The following is a 22017-nucleotide window of genomic DNA, read 5'->3' as shown; positions in this document are numbered from 1 at the left end:
TTGCTAGATCTACCCTTGTACGTGAGGATGGTGGTGGTCTAGGTTGTAGCATTCGTCCTATATGCCAGAGCTAGCATTGGTGGTAGTTGGCTAGGCTGAGGAAGCTGCATAACTTTTTGAAGGTAATGTCCTAATGCCCTTGCCTTGAGCTTAATTTGAATTCGCACAGTGCGCCGCCACGTCGCACTCTCACCGCAGCGTGTCGCACGCCTTTATCGCCTTCGCGCTCAGATGCGCCTCATGTACCGGCGTGTAGCTGGTATCAGATGATACCACTGGTATGATATCAGTTGGTATCATTTGATATCATCTAGTATCATAGCTTCGTGTGACAAGGGAAACTCAAAAAGATACATGTATCACATGGTACCAAGTGGTACCATATGATTTTAAGTGGTATCATATGATGTCAGCATGTATTAACAGGTATCAATAAATATCGATCGGTATCACTTGATTCTTATATGAAAACCTGGATGATACCGATTAGTATCAATATATGTCAGATTATACCAAAAAATGTTAGAAGGTATCAACAATTATCAATTCGCTAGGTCCTAAGTGGCATCATATGGTATCATAAGATATCAACATGTATCAACAACGCCGTTGTCGTTCGTCTTCTTGGCCTTCGACAAGGACGGCGACGGTACGGTGTCGGTCACCGAGTTGCGCGACTGCGAAGACGTCTCCGAGGAGTAGGCCGCAGCGATCCTTGCAACGGCAGACACCGACGGCGACAGGTTTCTGGACTACGATGAGTTCCTGAGGCTTGTTGAGTAGCTGGAGTAAGAAGAGATGAGGATGAGGTGCCTGAGGTTCAGCGAAGCGAGGAGGAGGTGCAGAGGAGGCACTTGGCGCGGCAGCATGAAGACGTGTGACGCAGAGGAGATTTGATCATTAATCGTCCTGTTCGTACGACATGGCGTACATTAGCTTTTCTGTTAAGAAAATATACCAACCTCAAGTACTAGGTGCAATAGAGGATTAGGCAGGTCAAATAGTTGCTCGTTGCTAATTAAGGCGTTTAGCTACAGTACTCCAGTGCAAAACTTGTCTCTACGTTTACAGTGACCTATAATTGGAGCACAGATTCATGTTATTCGGGGATCATCATCCTCCTAGCCGTCGTCACCTGCGCTGCGTCAGAATATCTCTCTCTATCTAGCAGTATCTATGTTTGACCTACTCTGTTTGGCTGTAGTATAGTAGTTTGACATTTCACCTCTAGCTGTAGCAGTAGGGTATGATGGATTTGCAAGGGACAGGCGCCCTAGACGGGGAGCAAATATTTTGACGCAGACAGCATACAGCAGCCTGCAGGATCCCTGGCCTTCCTGACTCGGCATGCTGCTCACACGCAACGAATCTCCAGCGTCATACGGTCGATTGGACCCCCAAATTGTGCGCTTTTTAACTTTTGGCCAGCGCCAGCCTGCATGGCTTGACCGATGATGATGGCTGCCTGCTGAGTGCTGCCTCAGCTCGGCCGCCGGCGGGTTGGTCACTTGCGCCGCTACTGTACGAGAGAAATCATCAAAAACTTGGCAAGAAAAAATCCAGAGCTTGGGGGTGACGGTCTGGCTGATTAAGGGGAAAAACATATATTTACAAATAAAAAATAATTTATAAATAAAAGTTATATATATGTTCGTATGATTTAAAAGGCTAAGCATGAGAAATAAAACTACGGTGAAAAACTATAAAAATGATTCGAGACTAACAATTTAAATTTAAATATGTGCCGCCCGTGTTGCGAGCGATACAGTGACGCGGAGTGGGCCTTTGGGCGAGCCGAGGGAGAATCGGACTGAGGCTCCAGGTGGGCTCCACTCAATTGCACCGGCAACGAGTTGCGCGAAGGGCTGCGCTTCTTGGGCTCCTTTGGGCCCTACAGTACTGTGCTCGACTTGGCATTTTGGGCTGCATGTTCGAGCCCGTCCCAATCTCATGTCCATGCGTCACCTCTTACGCTGATGGCCGTGCCAACTTGTCAATCCAACTTCCCTACTTTCCTCGGTAATAACTCTCTCTGATGGTACAGCTAATCGATCCGTCGTTGTGGAACAATATAATCTAGTTCTAGAACGATTTATAAAATTATTTATCACATTAGTTATTCTAGACTTAGTACTTTTCTCATACCCATCCTCTCATCTCATCTATACTGTATTCATTAAGAAATGTTATTATAGTATTTCTCTCAACTTTAATATTCTCTAAATATTTTAAAATATCCTTATATTTTTAAGTGCAGCAGTATAACGCAGATACTGTGTGCGGTGTGTCTATGATGTTCTCACAAAATCAAGCGTGGTCAACGTGTCATCTGTTTCTTGTCGAGTTCCTTCCCTTCCCCTTCAAAATATCCGGGAGTGCGCTCTGTGCCTTGTCAAGGCTGTTTAACCTGACTATTCTTCATGAAAAAAATCGAAGACCAGGACAGCTTGTACAGTTAGTGAGACCGTCCTTTAGAGAATGGAAGATTTTTTTAAAATTTTTTTATATCTATTTAATAGTATAGGCTATGGACTTAAAGTGTAGAGTTGAAAAATATATCTATAAAGATATGATTATATGTGAGATCGGATTTGGCTATAGAGGAGGGTGAATATAGCTAAAATGTAACTATCCCCAAAAACAAAATTCCAATTCGATCGTAAAACTTCAAAAATATCTCCGTGAAAATAGAAAGACAGGAATAGAGATATCAAAAATAAAACAGAGCAGGAAATATCGATAGGAATTTAAATACGAAAAGCGTAAAATTTAAATGCATGTCCATGGACCAGACAGAAACCATGCAAATGCATGTCCATGGATCCCACCATGCATGCATGTTGACTAAGTCAAGCAATTTGACCAATCAATGCATGAGTAGCCTGCAGCATCTTGCTTAGTACGTACGTATCCATGCACATGTACTGCTCCTTTTCTTCTTTGAAATTTCTTCGCGATTTTTCTTCACAAAATCCGACGCTTCCGCACAATGTTCGTTTTTGCGTACACGCTTGTGTCCCACCTTGTAACCCAACACCCTCGACCGTGCTAGACCATAATTTTCCCTAAGTTTGATCTCGGTCTGTCGTTGACCAAGGTTGACCCTAAACACCTGCACACAACAATCCGAACCACCGTTTTGCGGGCATAGATTTCGTGACCTGACTCTTATTAGTTAACACACATGTTTCTCTCATACTTATCAATTTTCCATCACAATTAATCGAAAACACTCTTGGTTTCACATTATAGAACCTGTATATAGAAAATTTTCGAAACACATTGTTTGTTAGGTTAAAAGGCATGTGTCAAAAGCCGAGAAAAAGTCCCTGAAAATAAAGCAGCTTTAGCTCCTGCGTACACGTATGCAATGCAGCTAACATGTCGACACTTTAGCTTTTGACCATGTGTTATAGGCGCACTGTCGCATACGATTACGCACTGCCACAGCCAAATGACCTGCATATATAACGGCACATACTTACCATGTCAGTCGACACAAGGACAGTTAAACTAAGCAGTCGCCGTTTTGTTGATAGCCAAGTTATCCATCTTAATTTCTTCCCCATCCGGCGGTTTATCCAAAAAGTAAAATCCCATCTTATCGCGCCAAATTAATCAACTTTACTTGCGTTCGTTTGGAAATCAATGGAGGCAGCCACGTCCAAGCCTTAATTTGTGCTCCTCCCATGGATAGGCGGCATCAGCCACGTCCTCCCCATGACCGACATCGGCTGCCTCCTCGCCTCGCACGGAGCGCCGGTGACCATCACCACGACGCCGGTGAATTCACCGTTCGTCCAGAGCCGTGTGGACCGCGTCACGCCAGGCGGCGCCGGGATCACGGTGACCACGATCCCGTTCCCGACCGCTGAGGCCGGCCTGCCGGAGGGCTGCGAGAGGCTGGACCTGGTCCCGTCTCCCGCCATGGTGCCTAGCTTCTTCCATGCCAACAGAGAGTTCGGGGACGCCGTGGCGCGGCACTGCCGTCAGCAGGATGCTCCCCGCCGGCCACGCTGCATCGTCGCGGGTACGTGCCACACGTGGGCTCTTGGCTTGGCGCGCGAGCTCGGTGTGCCGTGCTACATCTTCCACGGCTTTGGCGCGTTCGCCTTGCTTTGCATCGAGTACCTCTTCGCCCAACGGCGACACGAGGTGTTCGCGTCGGCGGACGAGCTCGTCGACATCCCGGTCCTGCCGTCGTTCGAGTGCAAGGTGCTAGGCAGGCAGCTGCCGCCATGTTTCTTGCCGGCCACTACCATAGGGAGCGGGTTGATGCAGGAGTTCCGGGAATTCGACAAGGCTGTGGACGGTGTCGTGGTGAACAGCTTCGAAGAGCTGGAGCACGGCTCCGCCGCGCTGCTCGCAGCGGCCGCCGGCAAAAAGGTGCTCGCCGTCGGGCCCGTCTCGCTCTGCCACGAGCCCGTTCTCGACCCGCGGGCCGCGTCAGACGAAGCGAGGCGGTGCATGGCGTGGCTGGACGCTAAGGAGGCCATGTCCGTGGTGTACGTAAGCTTCGGCAGCGCCGGGCGGATGCCGCCGGTGCAGCTGATGCAGCTCGGCATGGCCCTGGTCTCGTGCCCCTGGCCTACACTCTGGGTCATCAACGCCGCTGACACGTTGCCCGGCGACGTCCAGGACTGGCTACGTGAGAACACCGACGCGGACGGCGTCGCGCACAGCAAGTGCCATGTGGTGCGTGGGTGGGCGCCGCAGGTTGCCATCCTGGACCACCCGGCCGTCGCCGGCTTCATGACGCACTGCGGGTGGGGATCGACTCTGGAGAGCGTCGCCGCCGGCGTGCCCATGGTCACCTGGCCGCTGTTCGCCGAGCAGTTCGTCAACGAGCGGCTGATCGTGGACGTGCTGGGTATCGGGGTGTCCGTCGGCGTGACGAAGCCAACGGAGAACTTGCTGACCGCTGGTAAGCTCGGAGGCGTTGAGGCGAAGGCGGGGATCGGAGCCGAACAGGTGGAGGAGGCGCTGGAGAAGCTGATGAATCAAGGGGAGCACATGAGGAGGAACGCTCAAGGGCTGAAGGACAAAGCAAGTGCTGCTTTGAAGGAAGGGGGATCGTCATACATTAATTTGGAGAGATTGATCCATTCTACCTCCCACAAATAAAATTCATAAAAACTATGCGACTCCCCTACACTCGCTCGTGTCCTCCGTGCTGTCTTGTGGTGATGATAGTAGATGATATCATTTGGTACCGAATAATATTAAATAATTCGTATCATCTAGTTTATAATTTATCCTGTTCTAACGAGATTCCATTATGTAGTTGCTCGGAATAAAATTTGGTGTATGTAGCTCCGCCGTCGGCCGGTTTTGACATTAATTTTGTTCCACGTGACATAAATATTAGCATTTCTACTTAATTATTAATTGGTATGTTGACTTGGTTAAACATGGTACATACAATAATTATATTATAAAAACATGGGATCCATCTATCAGTCACGATAATAAAAAATTAAATAGCAGGATCCACTTAAATAGTTGTATGCTCCACGTTCCTTCCTTTTCTCCCCCTCCTCTCTTCTCACCGGTGGATGTCGATGTGTAGCATAGGGTACGACGTCTCTTATGGCATGAGAAAGAGGCTGACGGTGAAAAAAGCCAAACGATAAATGTAAAATAATTTATGAATAATATATATATATATATTAAGCGATCTAAAATTTAAAACTGAAAAATAAGATTTTGTGAAAAAACTCTAAAGTTAATTGAAAATTTAAGATTAAAAATTTAAAATTTAACTTATACGTATAAGCATAAGAAAGCATAAGAAGAAAAAATATGGGTGAAAATGCGTGCTTCACCGAGATCTTTCTTACGAATCTTCCGTATTCACACACGGCGTCATGACGACTTTATGCGATAATTTAGAAACTAAGGACATGTAGCAAACATCAAAATGCGGCTACTAGTTAGAGAAGGTCCAAAAGAAAACCTGCACGTACACAAACACTAGGGCTAATATCGCTTTCACGTTCACTTTCATCTTGATCCTTGATTAAGTGATTTCCACCAGAACACCTTTCGAATATTTATCAACAATATACTCGATGTATCGTACTCTATTGAATTAATGTTATCGTAGCAGGCGCCATGTACTATATTACACGCTCCTATTTTTGCTTTGGCTCATGCTTATAAATCAAAATTTGATTTTTCAATTGGAATTGAATATGTTTTTTAGCTAGCTAGCTAAGAGCATCCTCAACAGCTCATCTAAATTTGGTCATCTATATCTTTATTTGGATGATCATCTAAAACACTTTCATCATTCATATATATTTGTACTCCACCAGATCATCTATATATGACATCATCCGTATCTCTTTAGAGGATGGAAAGAGATCATCCAAATATAAAGTTTCTCTCTACTAATCTGGATGATATCTAAAAATAGATGATAGGATGACCGTTCTGTTGGAGCTCAATTTGTAGCCTTCATCCTCCATTTTCAGTTTAGAGGATATGATAGATGAGCTGTTGGGGATGCTCTAAAGCCCATGTTCGGCAACGGATTTGTTATCCGGCACGGAAAACACAATAATAGGTTAATACATGATTAATTGATTATTAGTTATAAAAATTGAAAAATAGATTATTATGGTTGTTTAAAGCAACTTTAAATTTTTACAAAACACACATTGTTTAGCCGTTTAAGATGCATGTGTAAAAAAAGAGGAATAGGGGAGAAGAACACGGCCTAAGTAGGATTTGAAGAGAAAAATAATCATTCTTCTAGAGACATTTTAGTGATGAATTTTTCAATGGAAGCGGGGAACCAAGCCCCTAGCGATCTCTACTCTAGGCCCATAACACCATCTCCAGCTGTTCAAAATGCTTCACTCACATTGTGCCAATTAACATGATTTCCTTTATGAATAAACATTTTAACGACTTGATCACAGGAAAATTGACAAATTTTATGCCGCAAAGAGAGCAATGGTTGACAATAATAGTAGAATCTCACACATATTTTTCTTAAAAAATAAATGCTTTGAAATGGTGAATCCTGAAAAAAAAAATTGCGAGACACCGTAAAATGTGGTAAATCCTTTGGAATCAATAGCAGTATAGACTAGCTCAAAAATTTAACATCACCTATAATCAATTTAATAGTATTATATAATAGTTACATATAAATATATAATACCATTAATACCCGACCTACCCCTTATACATACAATGTTGCCTAACAACTCATCCAAATTTAGTCCTCCATGTCTCCATTTGAATGTTACTTTAAAAAAGTTTCCTCCATATCTCCATTTGAATGGTACTCTAAAAAAGATTTTTTCCTCTCCATATCTATTTATACTTCAGCAAATCCTTCACTATGTACTCAAAGATATAACACCATTCAGCATATATTCTATTAATATATATCAACTTGCAATTCTCATCCAGCATAAACTACGTACTCAAAGATATTCTTTTCCCATTTGGAGTAAGGAGGGAGAACTCTAAAGTTGGAGTTTATCTCTCCCCATATGAACAATGCCTAGAAATGGAGATGCGTTAGAGTGACCGTGAAACCATGTGTTTCACTGACCATCCTCTATTTTGTTGATGGGGTATTAAGATAGATGAGCTACATGTTGTAGCTAACTATAGATCGATCCGCTGTTATTTTCTCTACTTTTCTCTCTTTCTTCAACTAAGTATAAATTTAAGTGATAATTTTTAGAGTCTGCTCATATTATTTATGATGCTCACTCTAATGGACGATAACTTTAAAGGGGTGAACATTCATAAAATCTATAAATATTATGAAACAAAAAGAGTACTGATTGATATCTATGGGCTTTAAATAGTAAAAAATATCATAATATCCCGTAGCATTAATTTTTTTGGTAGAATAATGGTTGGAAGCAGCCAAACTCTATAATGGACAGAGGATCAATTAACATTAATATACTTTTAAATGTTTACACCCTTGTACAATAAAAGAAGGATATGCCATTTTCTAAAAAGAAACAATAAAAGAGGTCAAGATAAGGAATCAAACAAGTCCATACTTGTACCTGCCTGCCGATTGCAAGTCTGCAACAAGCGAATCCCGCAGAGAATTGGAAATGGAGAGCGCCCTGAGCCCGGAGCCTCACTTCGTGGTCATCCCATGGCTGGCCACCAGCCACATGATACCCATCGTGGACATCGCCTGCTTCCTCGCGGCGCACGGCGCGGCGGTCACCGTCGTCACGACGCCGGCCAACGCGCAGCTCGTCCAGAGCCGCGTGGACAGTGCCGGCGACCAGGGCACTTCTAGGATCACGGTCACCACGATCCCGTTCCCGGCCGCCGAGGCCGGGCTACCGGAGGGGTGCGAGAGGGTGGACCACCTCCCCTCGCCGGACATGGTGCCAAGCTTCTTCGACGCCGCCATGCAGTTCGGCGACGCGGTGGCACAGCACTGCCGCCTCATGAGCCCGCGCCGACCGAGCTGCCTCGTCGCCGGGATATCTCACTCGTGGGCGCACGTCCTGGCGCGCGAGCTCGGCGCGCCGTGCTTCATCTTCCACGGTTTCTGCGCGTTCTCCCTGCTCTGCTGCGAGTACCTCAACACGCACAAGCCGCACGACGCGGTCTCCTCGCCGGACGAGCTCTTCGACGTCCCTATCCTGCCGCCATTCCGGTGCAGGCTCACGAGGCGTCAGCTGCCGCTGCAGTTCCTGCCGTCCTGTCCCGTGGAGGATAGGATGAGAGAATTCCGGGAGTTCGAGCTGGCCGTCGACGGCATCTTGGTGAATAGCTTTGAAGAGCTCGAGCGTGACTCCGCCACCCGCCTCGCCGCGGTCACCGGCAAGAAGGTGTTCGCTGTCGGCCCCGTCTCGCTGTCACGCTCACCTACCGTCGACGACCCGCGCGCCTCCTCGGATGACGCGAAGCGGTGCATGGCGTGGCTGGACGCCAAGAAGGGCAGGTCCGTGTTGTACGTGAGCTTCGGCAGCGCCGGGCGGATGCCTCCCGCGCAGCTCATGCAGCTCGGCATGGCGCTCGTGTCGTGCCCATGGCCTGTCCTCTGGATCATCAAGGGTGCCGGCTCGCTGCCCGACGACGTCAAGGAGTGGCTGCGGGAGAACACAGACGCCGACGGCGTCGCTGACAGCCAGTGCCTCGCGGTGCGTGGGTGGGCACCGCAGGTGGCCATCCTGTCCCACGGGGCCGTCGGCGGCTTCGTGACGCACTGCGGGTGGGGCTCCACGCTGGAGAGCATCGCCGCAGGCGTGCCCATGGCTGCATGGCCGTTCACCGCGGAGCAGTTCATTAACGAGAAGCTGATCGTGGACGTGCTTGGGATCGGCGTGTCCATCGGCGTGACGAAGCCCACCGGTGGCCCGCTGACCGGTGGCGGTGGCGAGGAGAAGGCTGAGGTTGGAATGGAACAGGTGAAGAGGGCACTGAACAGCCTCATGGACGGAGGAATCGAAGGAGAAGAAAGGGTGAAGAAAGTTCAGGAGCTCAAAGCCAAGGCCCATGCTGCTTTGGAGAAGGACGGGTCATCCTACATGAATCTGGAGAAGTTAATCCGGTCTGCTGTTTGAAATTTGATCACTGTGTGTTGGGTTTTCATCTCATTTCTGAATAATTTCTTGTGTTTGATGATTGATGTACTCGAGATATTTGGTTTCTTGCTTGAACTGTCGTCAACTCGTCATGAACGCAGTTCCGTGTGCAAAGATTGGAAAAGGGAAGATCATTTCCCTGCTTATATTGATTTCTCATTAATATTTTGCATTGTGATATCACACCTGACACCTCTCGTGGTAGACTCTTGTATGGTCTCTCGTCACCTGTTTTGGAGCTTCCTAAAAAATGATCATGTAGCAGGCCTAGTATGGCTGGAACTATAACCGTTTCCGTATGCGCACGCCGAGAAAGGCAGAAACAACACGGCTACTGGGCTGCACACCACCGACTTCCAGCTAAGGGACAAGGAGCATGAGGGCATGCACAGTGTGCCATCGCAACGAGTGGCCTCCTCAGTCCAAGTAGTGCAAATGCTGATACGGAGAAGACAACGGGTGGGACCGAGTTGCTTCTGCAAGACTCTCGCCTCTCCTGCACCATACGAGTTCCTCGTCAGATGCACTGGAAGAAGAACGTAGCCTCGCCTCGTGCTTGCACGAGCTTCTCCTCTACTAAACTTCATCTGTCGAGATGGCGGATCCACGAATCACCGGGGACCATATTGACCAGATCTAGATAGGGAAGGGGGGGGGGGGGTGGATGGTGACAGAGGGGCTATGGTGGCCAAAAATGCATCGGATCAAAGAAACAGGATAGTTTTTTCACCACGCCGTAGCGGCCTCCTCGACCCGACCATTGCTACCATGGTCTACACACACGAGCAACGAGGATGATGGATATGAGGCAAGCAACGGAGGTCGTAGTCGTCCTTTCTGATTCGTGTCGCCACTAGGGCCAAGCGCTGAGGGATCCAACAAACTGGAGGGCCCCCAAAGTCTACAACGAAAGTTTAGCCAGTTTTATCCTTTCGCTTCTGCTTCTGCCTGTAGCCCAAAGTTTAAATTTTCAATCTTAAAGACCATGTATATAAAAGTGGGTTTTTTCATCGTAGTCAGTCTTATCTTTTCGGTTTTGCTTTTGCTTTTAGATTGTTAAGGATACATATATAAAAGTTTTATTCAAAATTTCTTTTTCATTTGAAACTATGTCGTTTGTCTTAGCCAAATGGTAAGGGCTCATATTTCTAATATTCAGCCCACGGCGGCAAGTGACTACCGAAACACCGCGTCTTAGCGATTGCTCCAACCTCCATCTGTGTTGCCGTGCCATTGTGTTTAAGGGATTCATTTGCATTTCACTCACCGGCCACCAATTCCTAGAGATAACCCTTGTCACCGCCAAATAGATTGTTGTCTCGATTTGCATGCTTTGGGAACCCACCAGCCACACCACCACGCGGGCCGGCTGCGACAATCGACATTGGGAGGATGGCCGAAGAGGAAAGACACCTAGAAGAATGGTTGAAGAGCCAACATCGTCTTCGCCTTCAAATCCGCGACTCCGTAGTTACCTTCGATTTGCATCCTCCGTTGATGAGGGTAAGGGTAAGGACAAGGACAAGTGTCAGTGAAGGGCTTCGTAATGCGCCAGAGGAGGATGGCAATGGAGAGGAGGCGATGAGAGTGAACGACTTGGAGTAAAGGGTGGAGATTGGGTAGTGTGAGGGTGATTTTATATTTTAAAAACTATTCAACAACGTCATGTTTGGACAATATCATAATGAACTGTCAAACCACCCCTTCTCCTTCACCACCGGTGATTTCCCCTCGCGCCCGTGCCTCTGTTCATCACTTCTTCCCTCTGCGCCGTATTGTTCCTCTGTCGGCTTCACTGTGGATGCCAATCTCCACACGTGTTGCTTTCCTCTTATGGCTTTGTCGTCCCCCTAATCTCTATCTGCCATGCTCCCCTCTATCGTCTTCGCCGCAAACTCCGCTACACCCTCCGTGCTACCTCATTACGCAGACCGATGATTTCAGATGATACCAACATATCTCATCTGGACGAGATCTCATTTTCTAGTTAGCCTATTTTTAATGGATTGTAGGGTGTTTGTCGTAAAATTTGAAACCTCTATATAAATTAAAGAAAAGTGCATAGACTAAAATAGATATTATTAGGGGTTGAAATAAAAATTTAAAGGATCCGCCTAGTGATCAAATGTTTAAAATTTTAATTTCATTAATCAAATTATGTCACTGTTATTGGATGATAATATGAAAACGTGCATGTAAGTCAAAAAACACATACACGCCCTCCCCAGCCCCCATGTATTGCCCAGCCTCCATGTATTGGACGTGTATTTGACAGAAGAACAAAAATCAAACATTTGATCAATAGCAAGAGTGAAATTTAAAACCACTTGTGAAGCCAAGTTTTAGATACGTGTCCTCGTCATAGTTGACACTCTAAGACCACTCTAAGACCACTCATTCTAATAGCCTCCAGATCCTATTGCATTTATATATTTTAACATGTGGATAACATATGATTGTAACTTTTTATATACGTAGTATTATTTATATACTACATACATGTCACATGTCACATTGCATGAAATCCAGCTCGAAATAACATATAAAGGATTAGATGCCAAATCACCATCTAAAGTTCTAAACCACGAAACAAAGTAAATCAAACCTGACATATAGTTTTAAATGGACTTTTCCTTTCTACGAGCATATCCCGGTTGGGCCTTGAGCAACCCCTGTGAACCTTCCTCTGCCGTCTACATACGACTGTACGGGCAGCCCATACCAGAGGTAATAAAATCTCAGGCAAAATTAAAAGAAAGGGCCGATAGAAATTGAGCAGGACACGCGAGAGACGCTTCCCCTCGCAAACATTTTTGTGCGGTTCCCACAAACAATCACCTAAACAACATACAAACCGGTAGAACCACGTACAAATGAACACTCTTCACTTCACAGAAGCAGAAGATACATCTACTGATGAAATCTCAGCCTGAAAAATGTCGCTGCAGCTAGCAACAATACGAGCTAACGAGCCTACCACCTACGTGAGCGGGAGCAACCGCGACCACCTGTTTGCGCCGTCGCCGGCGCCGGCGGCGTCGCCATCACATCGCATCGCGCCGCCCCGCGGGATCCGTCCTTGGGAAAATGCCCTGGCCCGGGCCGAGCACGTGCAGCGGGTCGAACCGGGCCTTGCGGGCCGCGAACCGGCCCCAGCTGGAGCCGAAGTGGTCGCGCCAGCTCGCCGGCGACGGCGGCCGCGCGAGGTACTGCTTGGCGCCGATGCCCCGGCACGCCTCGTCGGCCACTCGGCGGTGCTGCGCCAGGATCGACTCCACGCACGCGCGGCCGCACCGCGCCGGGTCCGTCGAGCGGAGCACGCCGAAGATGTACATCACCCCGTCCGGCGTCGCCGGCACCACCGCCGATGTGTTCCTGTCCCACCTGAAAAGGCGTCCCCAAAAACCGGGTCAGTACTACAGTACGCCTTGATGCGGTCAGTCATTTATTCGGATTCGTGTTCGTGTGGCGCCTTCCAAATTTGGCATTCCAGAGGAGATCAGATTTTCTGTCTGGAAAAGGCAAAAACCACATCTTGTCTGCAGCAGGATCACGCCACGACCCACGACCCGACCCGGAGGATTTTGAGGTGCAGGGAATCCGTCTGCCGCCCGACCAGAGAAGGCACGGTGGGCTATTCTGAGTCTGCCACACGAGCAGTGGCCTATTGCAACTCTGCTTGTAGCTGTACAGTGGTTGCTGCTGCAACTCTCTGCCTATAGCTTAATCCGATGCATCTGTACAGTGATTGCACCGGGAACGGGAAGGACGGACGGTGGGCATGGACTATTGGTTTGCCGTAGCCACCAACGCAAAGGTTGCAACTTGTAAGACCGTACAACTACAGCCGTAATCAACTACTCCTGGGGTACTAATCAATGCCAGTGCCGTCCGAAAGCTTTGCTTCCATCACACAGTCGAAGACGATCACGTATTAGTTTTTTTTTTTGAAACCAAGCCGGGGTTACCCGGTGTACTTTATATTAAGCGATCACGTATTAGTGAATATTCAGCTTTCTCGGTAATGCTAGTACGAGTAGCCTAAACAGTTTCTTGCAAAGAGAATGGATCGAGGTGGTATGTCAAACTCAAGCCAGGCCCGACCCTGCTCCCCGCTCGCCAACACTGTTCACATCGAAGCGCACTGCACTGCAGAACAGCAAAAGACACATGGAATCTTTTTTCTACTGTATACACATCTGCAATCTTTTTCCACCGTATAGGCATCTGTGCCTACTCTCAAGAACAAAATCTCTCCTAGCTCCCATTCGAAAGGCAGGATCGCAAAAGGTACGAAGAATTTAGATAGAAATATAAGTGTATAAAAATAAAAGATCATAAAACATAGGAAAAATGCTTAAAAATTGTTTGCTTGATTGGATGATTAGATCTCATAAAAAATACAGAAATTAGAGAAGAGATAACAACTAAAAAATGTTTTCAATAGTTTGAACCCCATGCTACTATAGCCCGTGTCAAAATAATCATTTTTCAGTTCTCATACATCTCAATATAAAAAGAAAATTTAGAATGCTCTGTACCGTATCAAATCCTAATATAATTATCGTTCACTCTATCTATACTTCCAGTACACTTATTTTCTATTGTTCACAAACTCTACTAAAATGAGTAGATGACTACTGAAGATTAAACATATTTTGAGACAAACAAAATGAGCCAACCATGGTTTTATTTTGGGTGAGGGAGTATATCAAGAGAACCAAGCTAGCTAAGGCCATGTTTAGATGGCAAAAATTTTTAGAGTGAATCACATCAGACGTTTGATCGGATGTTGGAAGGGGTTTTTGAACACGAATGAAAAAACAAATTTCACGGCTGGCCTATAAACCGCGAGATGAATTTTTTGAGCCTAATTAATCCGTCATTAGCGTATGTTGGTTACTGTAACACTTATGACTAATCACGTACTAATTAGGCTCAAAAGATTCGTCTTTTGATTTCTTACATAATTGTACAATTAGTTTTTCATTTTATGTACGTTTAATACTCTATTTAGATGTCTAAAAATTCAATGTGATATTTTTAGGTGAAAATTTTTGGGAACTAAACAGCCCCTAAAGTGGACTCCTGTGTTGGAAGCAACATTGGAGTACTGTAAAGTGTGACGACTGACGGGAGAGGTGCGTGGCTCACAGAAAAAAAGTCATGACTCATGAGGTCTAGGCTGCTGTTGAGAGATGCCATGGCCTTGTCACAATTGGGCCAACATGCCGTGCAACCCATTTTTGGAGAGGATAACTACGACCCAAGTAGGAAGAAAAGATGATACAATGGCCTCAAGATATCATCATATCAGCACTTATCTGCAATTTGCTTCTTGTTATCGCCAAAAAGGCTATCACTTTCCTTTTCCAAAATCTGGAACATTTCATAGATCTTTTTCTTGTGGGTGACAACTGACAAGGCGATCTCACCCCATCATTGAATAATTTTTGTGCATGCAAATCTTGCAAATGCTGCAGGAAAGACATCACTTTATACTATCTTTGCTTGCCCGTTTTATTATCGAAGCCTTTTGCTAGCATTAGCAACTTTATTGCCGGCGTGTGTTATCCTGAGCTAACACAACTGGCATAGCATGGAAATGCTCCTAGCCAAGGGCTAATTAGGAGGAGCAATTTTTAAGGTTCAACAAAAAATAATAAAAAATATCTCGAGATACCGGTACTTCACGGTACCAAATCATTTCTGATCATTAAATCTAACAACATATAGGAATGATTTGGTATATTGAGGTATTTGATACCTTAAAATACTTTTGTTGAACTGGAACAAATCACAATTAGGTTTAGGAGTGATAGAAAATGGACGTACTTGTCAGCGAGCAGAGGGTAGACGAGGATGGGACCCTCGAAGTCGTCCGCCGAGATGGCGTCCATGAGCAGGTCCTTGAACCGGGTGATGCCGTGCTTTGGCACGAACACGTTGAGCCATGGGTGAGGCACGTCCCAGAGGCCCCGGCTCCTCAGGCTCTCCTCCTCCATCCTGACCCTGTTCAAGAAATCGAAGTAGGACACGTCCACACTGTACATGTGGGGTCTCAAGTAACTCAGCTTCTCTGAGACCAGCTCCATGGCCTGCATAAAATCCGGTAGTCGTTTTCTGTTACTAAAACGGATATGCTAATTTAATTGGTGTGCTAGATTGATTAGGTGACTGATCTTTCATAAAAGATATATTAGGAGACTGACATGCTCTGCATTGGAGCTGTCTTTCTGGGAATCATGAACTGCGAACTCGATGCAGTAGTAGACCTTCTTCCTGCCCATGGAGCCGAAGTCCGGGCTGAAGTTGAGCTGTGCAGGGAAGGCAATGGAGGAGCTGTGGAGCGCCCGCTCGTTCAGAACCATGAACCCCTCGACATAGTCCACCTGCTCCGGCATTGAGACCAGCAGCTCTTGGTCCCCTGTGAAGGTCTCGAAGCTGTCGTAGAAGGCCCTCACCCATCTCACCTAATGATCATGACGGCAACATTAACAATGACAAGTTGCTCCATCAAAGGCTTAAGACATACAAAAGCTGGTCAATTAAAAAGAAGACAGCTTTTCACATTCCTATTTCTAGATGACATGTATGTACCTTGGGAGGGGCAAGTTGGAGCGGAATCCTTGCCCTGGTTATAATGCCGAACTGTCCGAGCCCACCGAGAACTGCGAAGAAAAGCTCGGGGATCTTTGTGGGGGAGCATGTCACCACCTCCCCTTTACCTGCAAACGACATGGCAAGAACATAAAAAAAAACAAAATTGTGACGAGAAGAAAATTCACAGTAGCAGTTTCTTAGCATGTTATCTAAATAGTCATCAAAAAATATAAAAAAATTAACATGATAAATATATATATATATATAAAAGTTATATCATTCCATAAATATGCAAGTTTAAATTCAACTTATGGCAAAATTAACAAAAACAATTATAGATATGCATATACTTAGTTTCTGTCTTGTTTGTTTTTTATACTACTTATAGAAGTTAAATTTAAAACGAAGTAATATATCTCATATTAATCTATTTTTTTTTAATTTTTTTATAACTATTTAAATGACGTATAAAACACGGTTCCCACAAATTGGCTGAGATCACTCAGGTACTCACAACCCTTCCATTCTCGGAGAGTCACAGTCGCAGAGAGAGAGAGAGAGAGGACGCAAGCTGTGGTCGTGCAATACCTGTGACGACCTCAAGCTGCAGGACGTTGCTGATCTGGGGGCCATGCTTGAACGTTTGGCCGCTTATGCCGCCGTTCGACAGCGTCCCGCCTACTGTGAGGTACAGGTAGTCCGTCCATGACAGTGGCGCGAGGCCGAACCTGAGGCACTCCTCCAGCACCTCCACCCACAGCGCGCCGGCCCCGACGTCGGCGTACGCCGCGGGCTCGGTGGCCCCGCCGCTATGATCTCCGTGGCCCCGCGGCGGAGGCGCCACCACTACCTGCACGTCGCGCAGCAGTGCGCGGGTATCCACCACAATGCCGCCGCGCGCCTGGGCCTGGCCGTGGAGCGAGTGCCCCGCGCCGAGCGCGGCCACCGTCGCCCTCGGGCTCGGAGCCGCCGACGACAGCGCGCCCAGGAGGAGCGCGATGTCGTCGGGGGACTCGGGCCGCACGACGGCGAACGGCGCGTCGGAGACGACGGCGCCGAAGTCCCTCGCGGACGACGGCGTCGGCTCGAGGAGCGCAACCGGGCCGAGCACGTCGGTGGGGCTCTGGATGAAGTCGACCGAGGAGCAGAGCAGCACAGCCACCACGGCGGCACACAGGTACAGCGCCTTGAGCTCCATGGGCTAGCTTCTTCCTCCTACCGTCACAGACGCATGCGCATTGGCCGGCGGGTGCTCGTGGATGAGACCGACCGAGAAGGAGAAGAGAAGCTTGATGGCTTCTGGGTGTCGTGCCGCCCTCTGCTCGATAATTGCAGCCTGGACCGGGACGACGTCCCCGTCGGGATCGATCCTCGGGTTCCCACAAGAACTGTGGATGGATGGAAGCGAGAAAGGGAGGTGAGAAGGAAGCAGGGGGGGGCCGACGAGGAGCGATGAGCTAGCGGGTGATAACGAGTGCGAGAGCAAAATTTGACATGGACTCGCGGTTGGCGATGGGGCGGGCTTTTATAGGGAGGAGAAGGGGGCGCAGCCGGGCCCCGAGAATCTAATGGAAACCGGGGTTGGAGAGGCTTGGGGCACGGTATCCACGTGGGTCCACGGCTGCCTCAGCCCGTCCCGCCGGTCAATCACATTTCGCTCGAGAGCCTGTCACGAAGCGTGTCGTTTGGATCTTGGGGTGATTGCCACGTTGTCGACGATAGAGATGTGGTTTGTTTCACGCTTGATTATTGCTCATGTACAAGCGTATCCTAGTTACCGTGCAACTCTGCGCGTAGGCATGATGGTCCAGTGTCAACACGACTTTACCGAGTCCTGACCATCCAAAACAAGATTTTTTTGTAAGGACGCGATAGAAAGACAGTCTGGATAAACAGAGCTACAGACACTGCTGTACTGCTGCTGGTGCCATGCGTTTGGGGAACTCAAAGCCGGGTTAAACGCGACCATGCGCATGCGGACTCGACACGCTCGCAACTGCAGCAAATGCATGGCTGCAACTGCAAGCGGGTTCTCGTAGAGCCCGTGCGTGCGCTGATCGCTCACGAGTTACGACCACAGCTTTGCATGCCTTCCTCCATTGTTCGCGCCGTGCGGGGCAGCCGATTGGTTGGGCCCGTGCGCCCTTCCATGAGGATGCGCTCGAGATCTCCTGGCTCCACACCTCGGGATCCGCGTCGATCTGGTCCAGGCCGGCTTGCTCAGCTCGCTCGGTCAAGCCAGCGCGCCGCTCGTGCAGCTTTCGTGCAGTGCCGCGCCTAACTGCCTGCCACGTTAGCTAGCAGCAGCAGCAGTGACGCCGTCGACGATCCACGGCGAGAAAATCTTGGGCCATCACTGTGGCTGACGCTCAAACGCCATGAATGCAGCGCGATCGCCCATGGCTTTCGCCGCGGTACGAGTGCGACCGGCGGATCAATCTCGCAGGGTTTGATGTGGATGCACGCCAGCACACGCGCGTCGAAGCGTTGCTGCCTGCCACGGAAGCGCATCTCCCTCTCCTGTGTGGCTACCGACGCGCCGCGCCCGGCGGCTAGGCAGCGAGGCAGGCGGCCGGGCAGCAGCGACAGGCACCGTGCACACGCAGCACGTTACGTGAGCACGCTTGTTGACACTGGGTGATTGTTAAACGGTAAATTTATAAATAAGAAATAATTTAGAAATAAAATTATTATATACTAAGTATTTTTGTTGATCTAAAAAGTTAACGTTAGAAAATATTTTTTTATAAAAAACTATAACTTTTAACTTAGTGACAGAAACGAAAAAAAAGATTGGGTGACTGGCTGCAGTGCGGCGTGGCTGTTACGTGTGGCGCTCGATCATTTCGCCGGCGTCGTCACAGCTATCAGAGCGGCAGCTGATGCAAGGGTAAATACTCATTGGGTATCCGTACCTCAGACTCATATTCACTAGCAAAATTTCGTACCATTAAAATACCATATCCGTTATAGGTAAAAAAATTTTCCCAGACCAATACTCACTTGGGTAAACTTTATCCGTCGGGTCACCCATATACCCGCAACAGTTTAAAACAATCTAATTACATAGTTTTCATATAGTATATTATATTAGACACTAATACTTAAGACATCACACATTCATAGTGTGGTGGAAAAGGTAAAGATGGTTTAAATACCTAGGTTTTGGTTAATTGAGCTAGGCTAATATGATATTGGACCATGACGTGCATTTAAACTTGTGGGTATTTATTACCCATGGGTAAACGGGTATGGGATCATAAAAATGTTTTCATATCCGTGTATCCATTAAGTGAATGTATTTACCCGATTACTTACCCACGAATAATATATTTAGTCCATACCCATATTCTAATGGAATAAATACCATCGGGTCTCGGGTGCCCGTTGCCCTCTCTAGTCCGCACAGGCACGTAGGCGCTGCTCGTTGTGACAGCGCAAAGGCATGGCATCAAGCGTCACGGAGGAGAACACGTCGGCGTTGGACATGTGTATGTGTTGGATGGTGGTGGTGTGCTAGCTTCCGAATCCCACGAGATCCCAGTGATTGAACCAGCCCACTGTGCAAACAGACATCAGCTGAAACGAAAGACTGCGACTTGGGACGGCGAGGCTTTGACCGTTTCTTTGCGGTCCTGGGAAACGGAACGAGGAAACCCAAACGTGACTAATTAAAATCAGTATGATACGGGAGTTGGATCTGTGGAACAGCAAGAAACTACTGCATGTTCTACGGTTTCCACTTCCAGGGAGCATGGCAGCAGGCAGCTAGCTAGCTAGCTCTTTCATTGATCAATGTTCATACTTATCACCAGTTCCTGGTTAATTTTTTCATTGCTTACCAAACTATTACTAGTTCCTTGCCAGGAAAAATATTAATTCATTTGATCTCTTTCTATCACCCAAATCTTTTTGGCTTATAAGCCAAAATTTAAATTTTCGGTCTTAAATTTAAAGTTAATTCTGGGCTTTTTTATTTTTAGATCACAAAACCTAGACATGTAGAGTTTTATTTATAAATTATTCTTTATTTATAAATATGTCATTTAATATTTTTTGTGAATAAATCAAACCACCACCCTCTGTGTTTTCCTTAGCATAGTGATTTAGGTCATGGACAATACTGCACAGTAGGCTACAGAAGTGGTAAAGTGTTTTTGATACGGAGTAAGCAGGCCTAGATAACAAGCTAGCTCGGCTTGACTCGTTATAACTCGGTAGGATAACGAGCTGGCTCATTACGAGCAATGAGCTAAATCGTTAGCTCAGCTCGACTCGTTAAAAGCTCGAGCCATCTTGTTTGGCTCATGATGCAGCGTGTTGTAGGCTAGAACGGCGGTGGCGGAGTGGCACGGTGTCATGCCTGGGTGACGGCAACGACAACGACGGAGCGACGAGGTGTGTTGTCGCCTATCGGGCCGTTGGGGCAACGGCGACGACCTCCTGCCAGGGCGGCGGCGTGCTACCGGGGCGATGGCGACGACCTGCTACCAGGCGGCGACGTCCTACCTAGGCAACAGCAGGCCGTCAGGGCGACGACGACGGCGTGCTACCGGGGCAACGGCGACGGGGTTCTATCGGGTGATGGCAACGACGACAGGGAGGGGGTGCCGTGCGGTGTGCGGTGTACTGGTGTGGCTGCTTTTGTATGCTGTGTTGATTAGAATTTTTCTGCAGGTCGTGTGTGTTGTGGCCTGTGGATGTGGACTGTCTCCTGTGGACTAAGTTTTTCCAGGCTCGTTTGGCTCATGAGTCGCTCATGAGCTAGTTCAAGGTGGCTCGATAATGCTAACGAGCTAAAATGCTGGCTTGGCTCGACTCGTTGTACTAACAAGCTGAGCCGAGCCGAGCGAGCTACGAGCTTTGGGTTTTTTTGTCCAGGCCAACGAGTAAATCGTAGACAACAGTCTTCATAGCATTAAAATACTATTCCCTAGGCCGCATTCGGTAGGGCCCTCAACTTAACTTATCTACCTCATTTTCCGCGCGCACGATTTCCGGACTGCTGAACGGTGTATTTTTTAAAAAATTTTCTATAGAAAAGTTATTTTCAAAAAGCATATTAATCTATTTTTATTTTTTTAATAATTAATAATTAATTAATCATGTACTAATCTATTACTACGTTTTTCATGTCAGGGATAAGTTATCTTATACCCGTCCCGCCGAACACGGCTCTAGTCCCTACCGAGTTGCAGCTTTTCTTAAAGATCAAACGTCTGTAGTAATTATGCACGAAAAGAACAATCAGCAGAGGATCGATGATGCAGCAATAGAACAGAGGGATGGAGATAAATCGCCATTATTGCAGAAAAGTAAGAGCAGTGGCTTGCCCTTTTGGAAGGGACTGCTCCAAAATGTGGACCATGAACCTTTAGGAATGGCTCCCACGGGAGTTTCAGACTAGAGTAGGAATAGTTCTTGCCATTAAGGAGGCAAAGAGCCGCTCTGTTTTTGCCAGGGTTTTATTTACTGCGGAGGGGACCGAAACCCGTCCTCAGCGAAGCAAAGATAATGGTGATTATTGTTATAAAATAGTATAAATTTGAAATTCGAAAAATGTCACGGTTTTGGACGTGAAACCGCATGGTTTGGTGTGAATCAATTTTGAAGATGATGATAATGATACTTCGATAATGACAATCGCGCGGTTTGCTACGATTATCACAACGATTTTAAACTCCTCCACATTGGGCCTCAGTAAATGTGAGTTTCTATATTTTTCTCACCTTTTAACCTTTTTTTAATTGATTCATATCTTGTTTTTGAACATTTCTTCGACACTAAGTTTAGGATAAACATAACTATCACAATGATTTTTTTTAGATTT

General features: G+C 47.1%; 2 protein-coding genes and 1 pseudogene across 2 annotated transcripts; 2 read left to right on the top strand and 1 right to left on the bottom strand.

Annotated features, from left to right (window-relative positions):
- Positions 1-3645: 3645 nt before the first annotated feature.
- On the top strand, positions 3646-5322 carry LOC102712165 (annotated as a pseudogene).
- Positions 5323-8028: 2706 nt separating this feature from the next.
- Positions 8029-9762, top strand: LOC102712438 (UDP-glycosyltransferase 73D1-like). The gene has a single exon (XM_006652469.3). It carries the CDS (start codon positions 8094-8096, stop codon positions 9561-9563), a length of 1470 nt encoding a protein of 489 aa, XP_006652532.1. The 5' UTR covers positions 8029-8093; the 3' UTR covers positions 9564-9762.
- A 2357-nt stretch (positions 9763-12119) lies between these two features.
- On the bottom strand, positions 12120-17625 carry LOC102711882 (cytokinin dehydrogenase 8). Its single transcript, XM_040523447.1, has 5 exons — positions 16776-17625; positions 16185-16312; positions 15797-16057; positions 15420-15682; positions 12120-12968 (listed from the first exon to the last, which is right to left on the bottom strand). Exons 1-5 carry the CDS (start codon positions 17383-17385, stop codon positions 12629-12631), a joined length of 1602 nt encoding a protein of 533 aa, XP_040379381.1. The 5' UTR covers positions 17386-17625; the 3' UTR covers positions 12120-12628.
- Positions 17626-22017: the final 4392 nt, after the last annotated feature.

Source organism: Oryza brachyantha, chromosome 4 (assembly GCF_000231095.2).
Source record: "Oryza brachyantha chromosome 4, ObraRS2, whole genome shotgun sequence".
Lineage (NCBI taxonomy): Eukaryota > Viridiplantae > Streptophyta > Magnoliopsida > Poales > Poaceae > Oryza > Oryza brachyantha.
The sequence above is the reverse complement of the archived record's forward strand: the minus strand, read 5'-3'. Positions and strand labels throughout refer to the sequence as shown.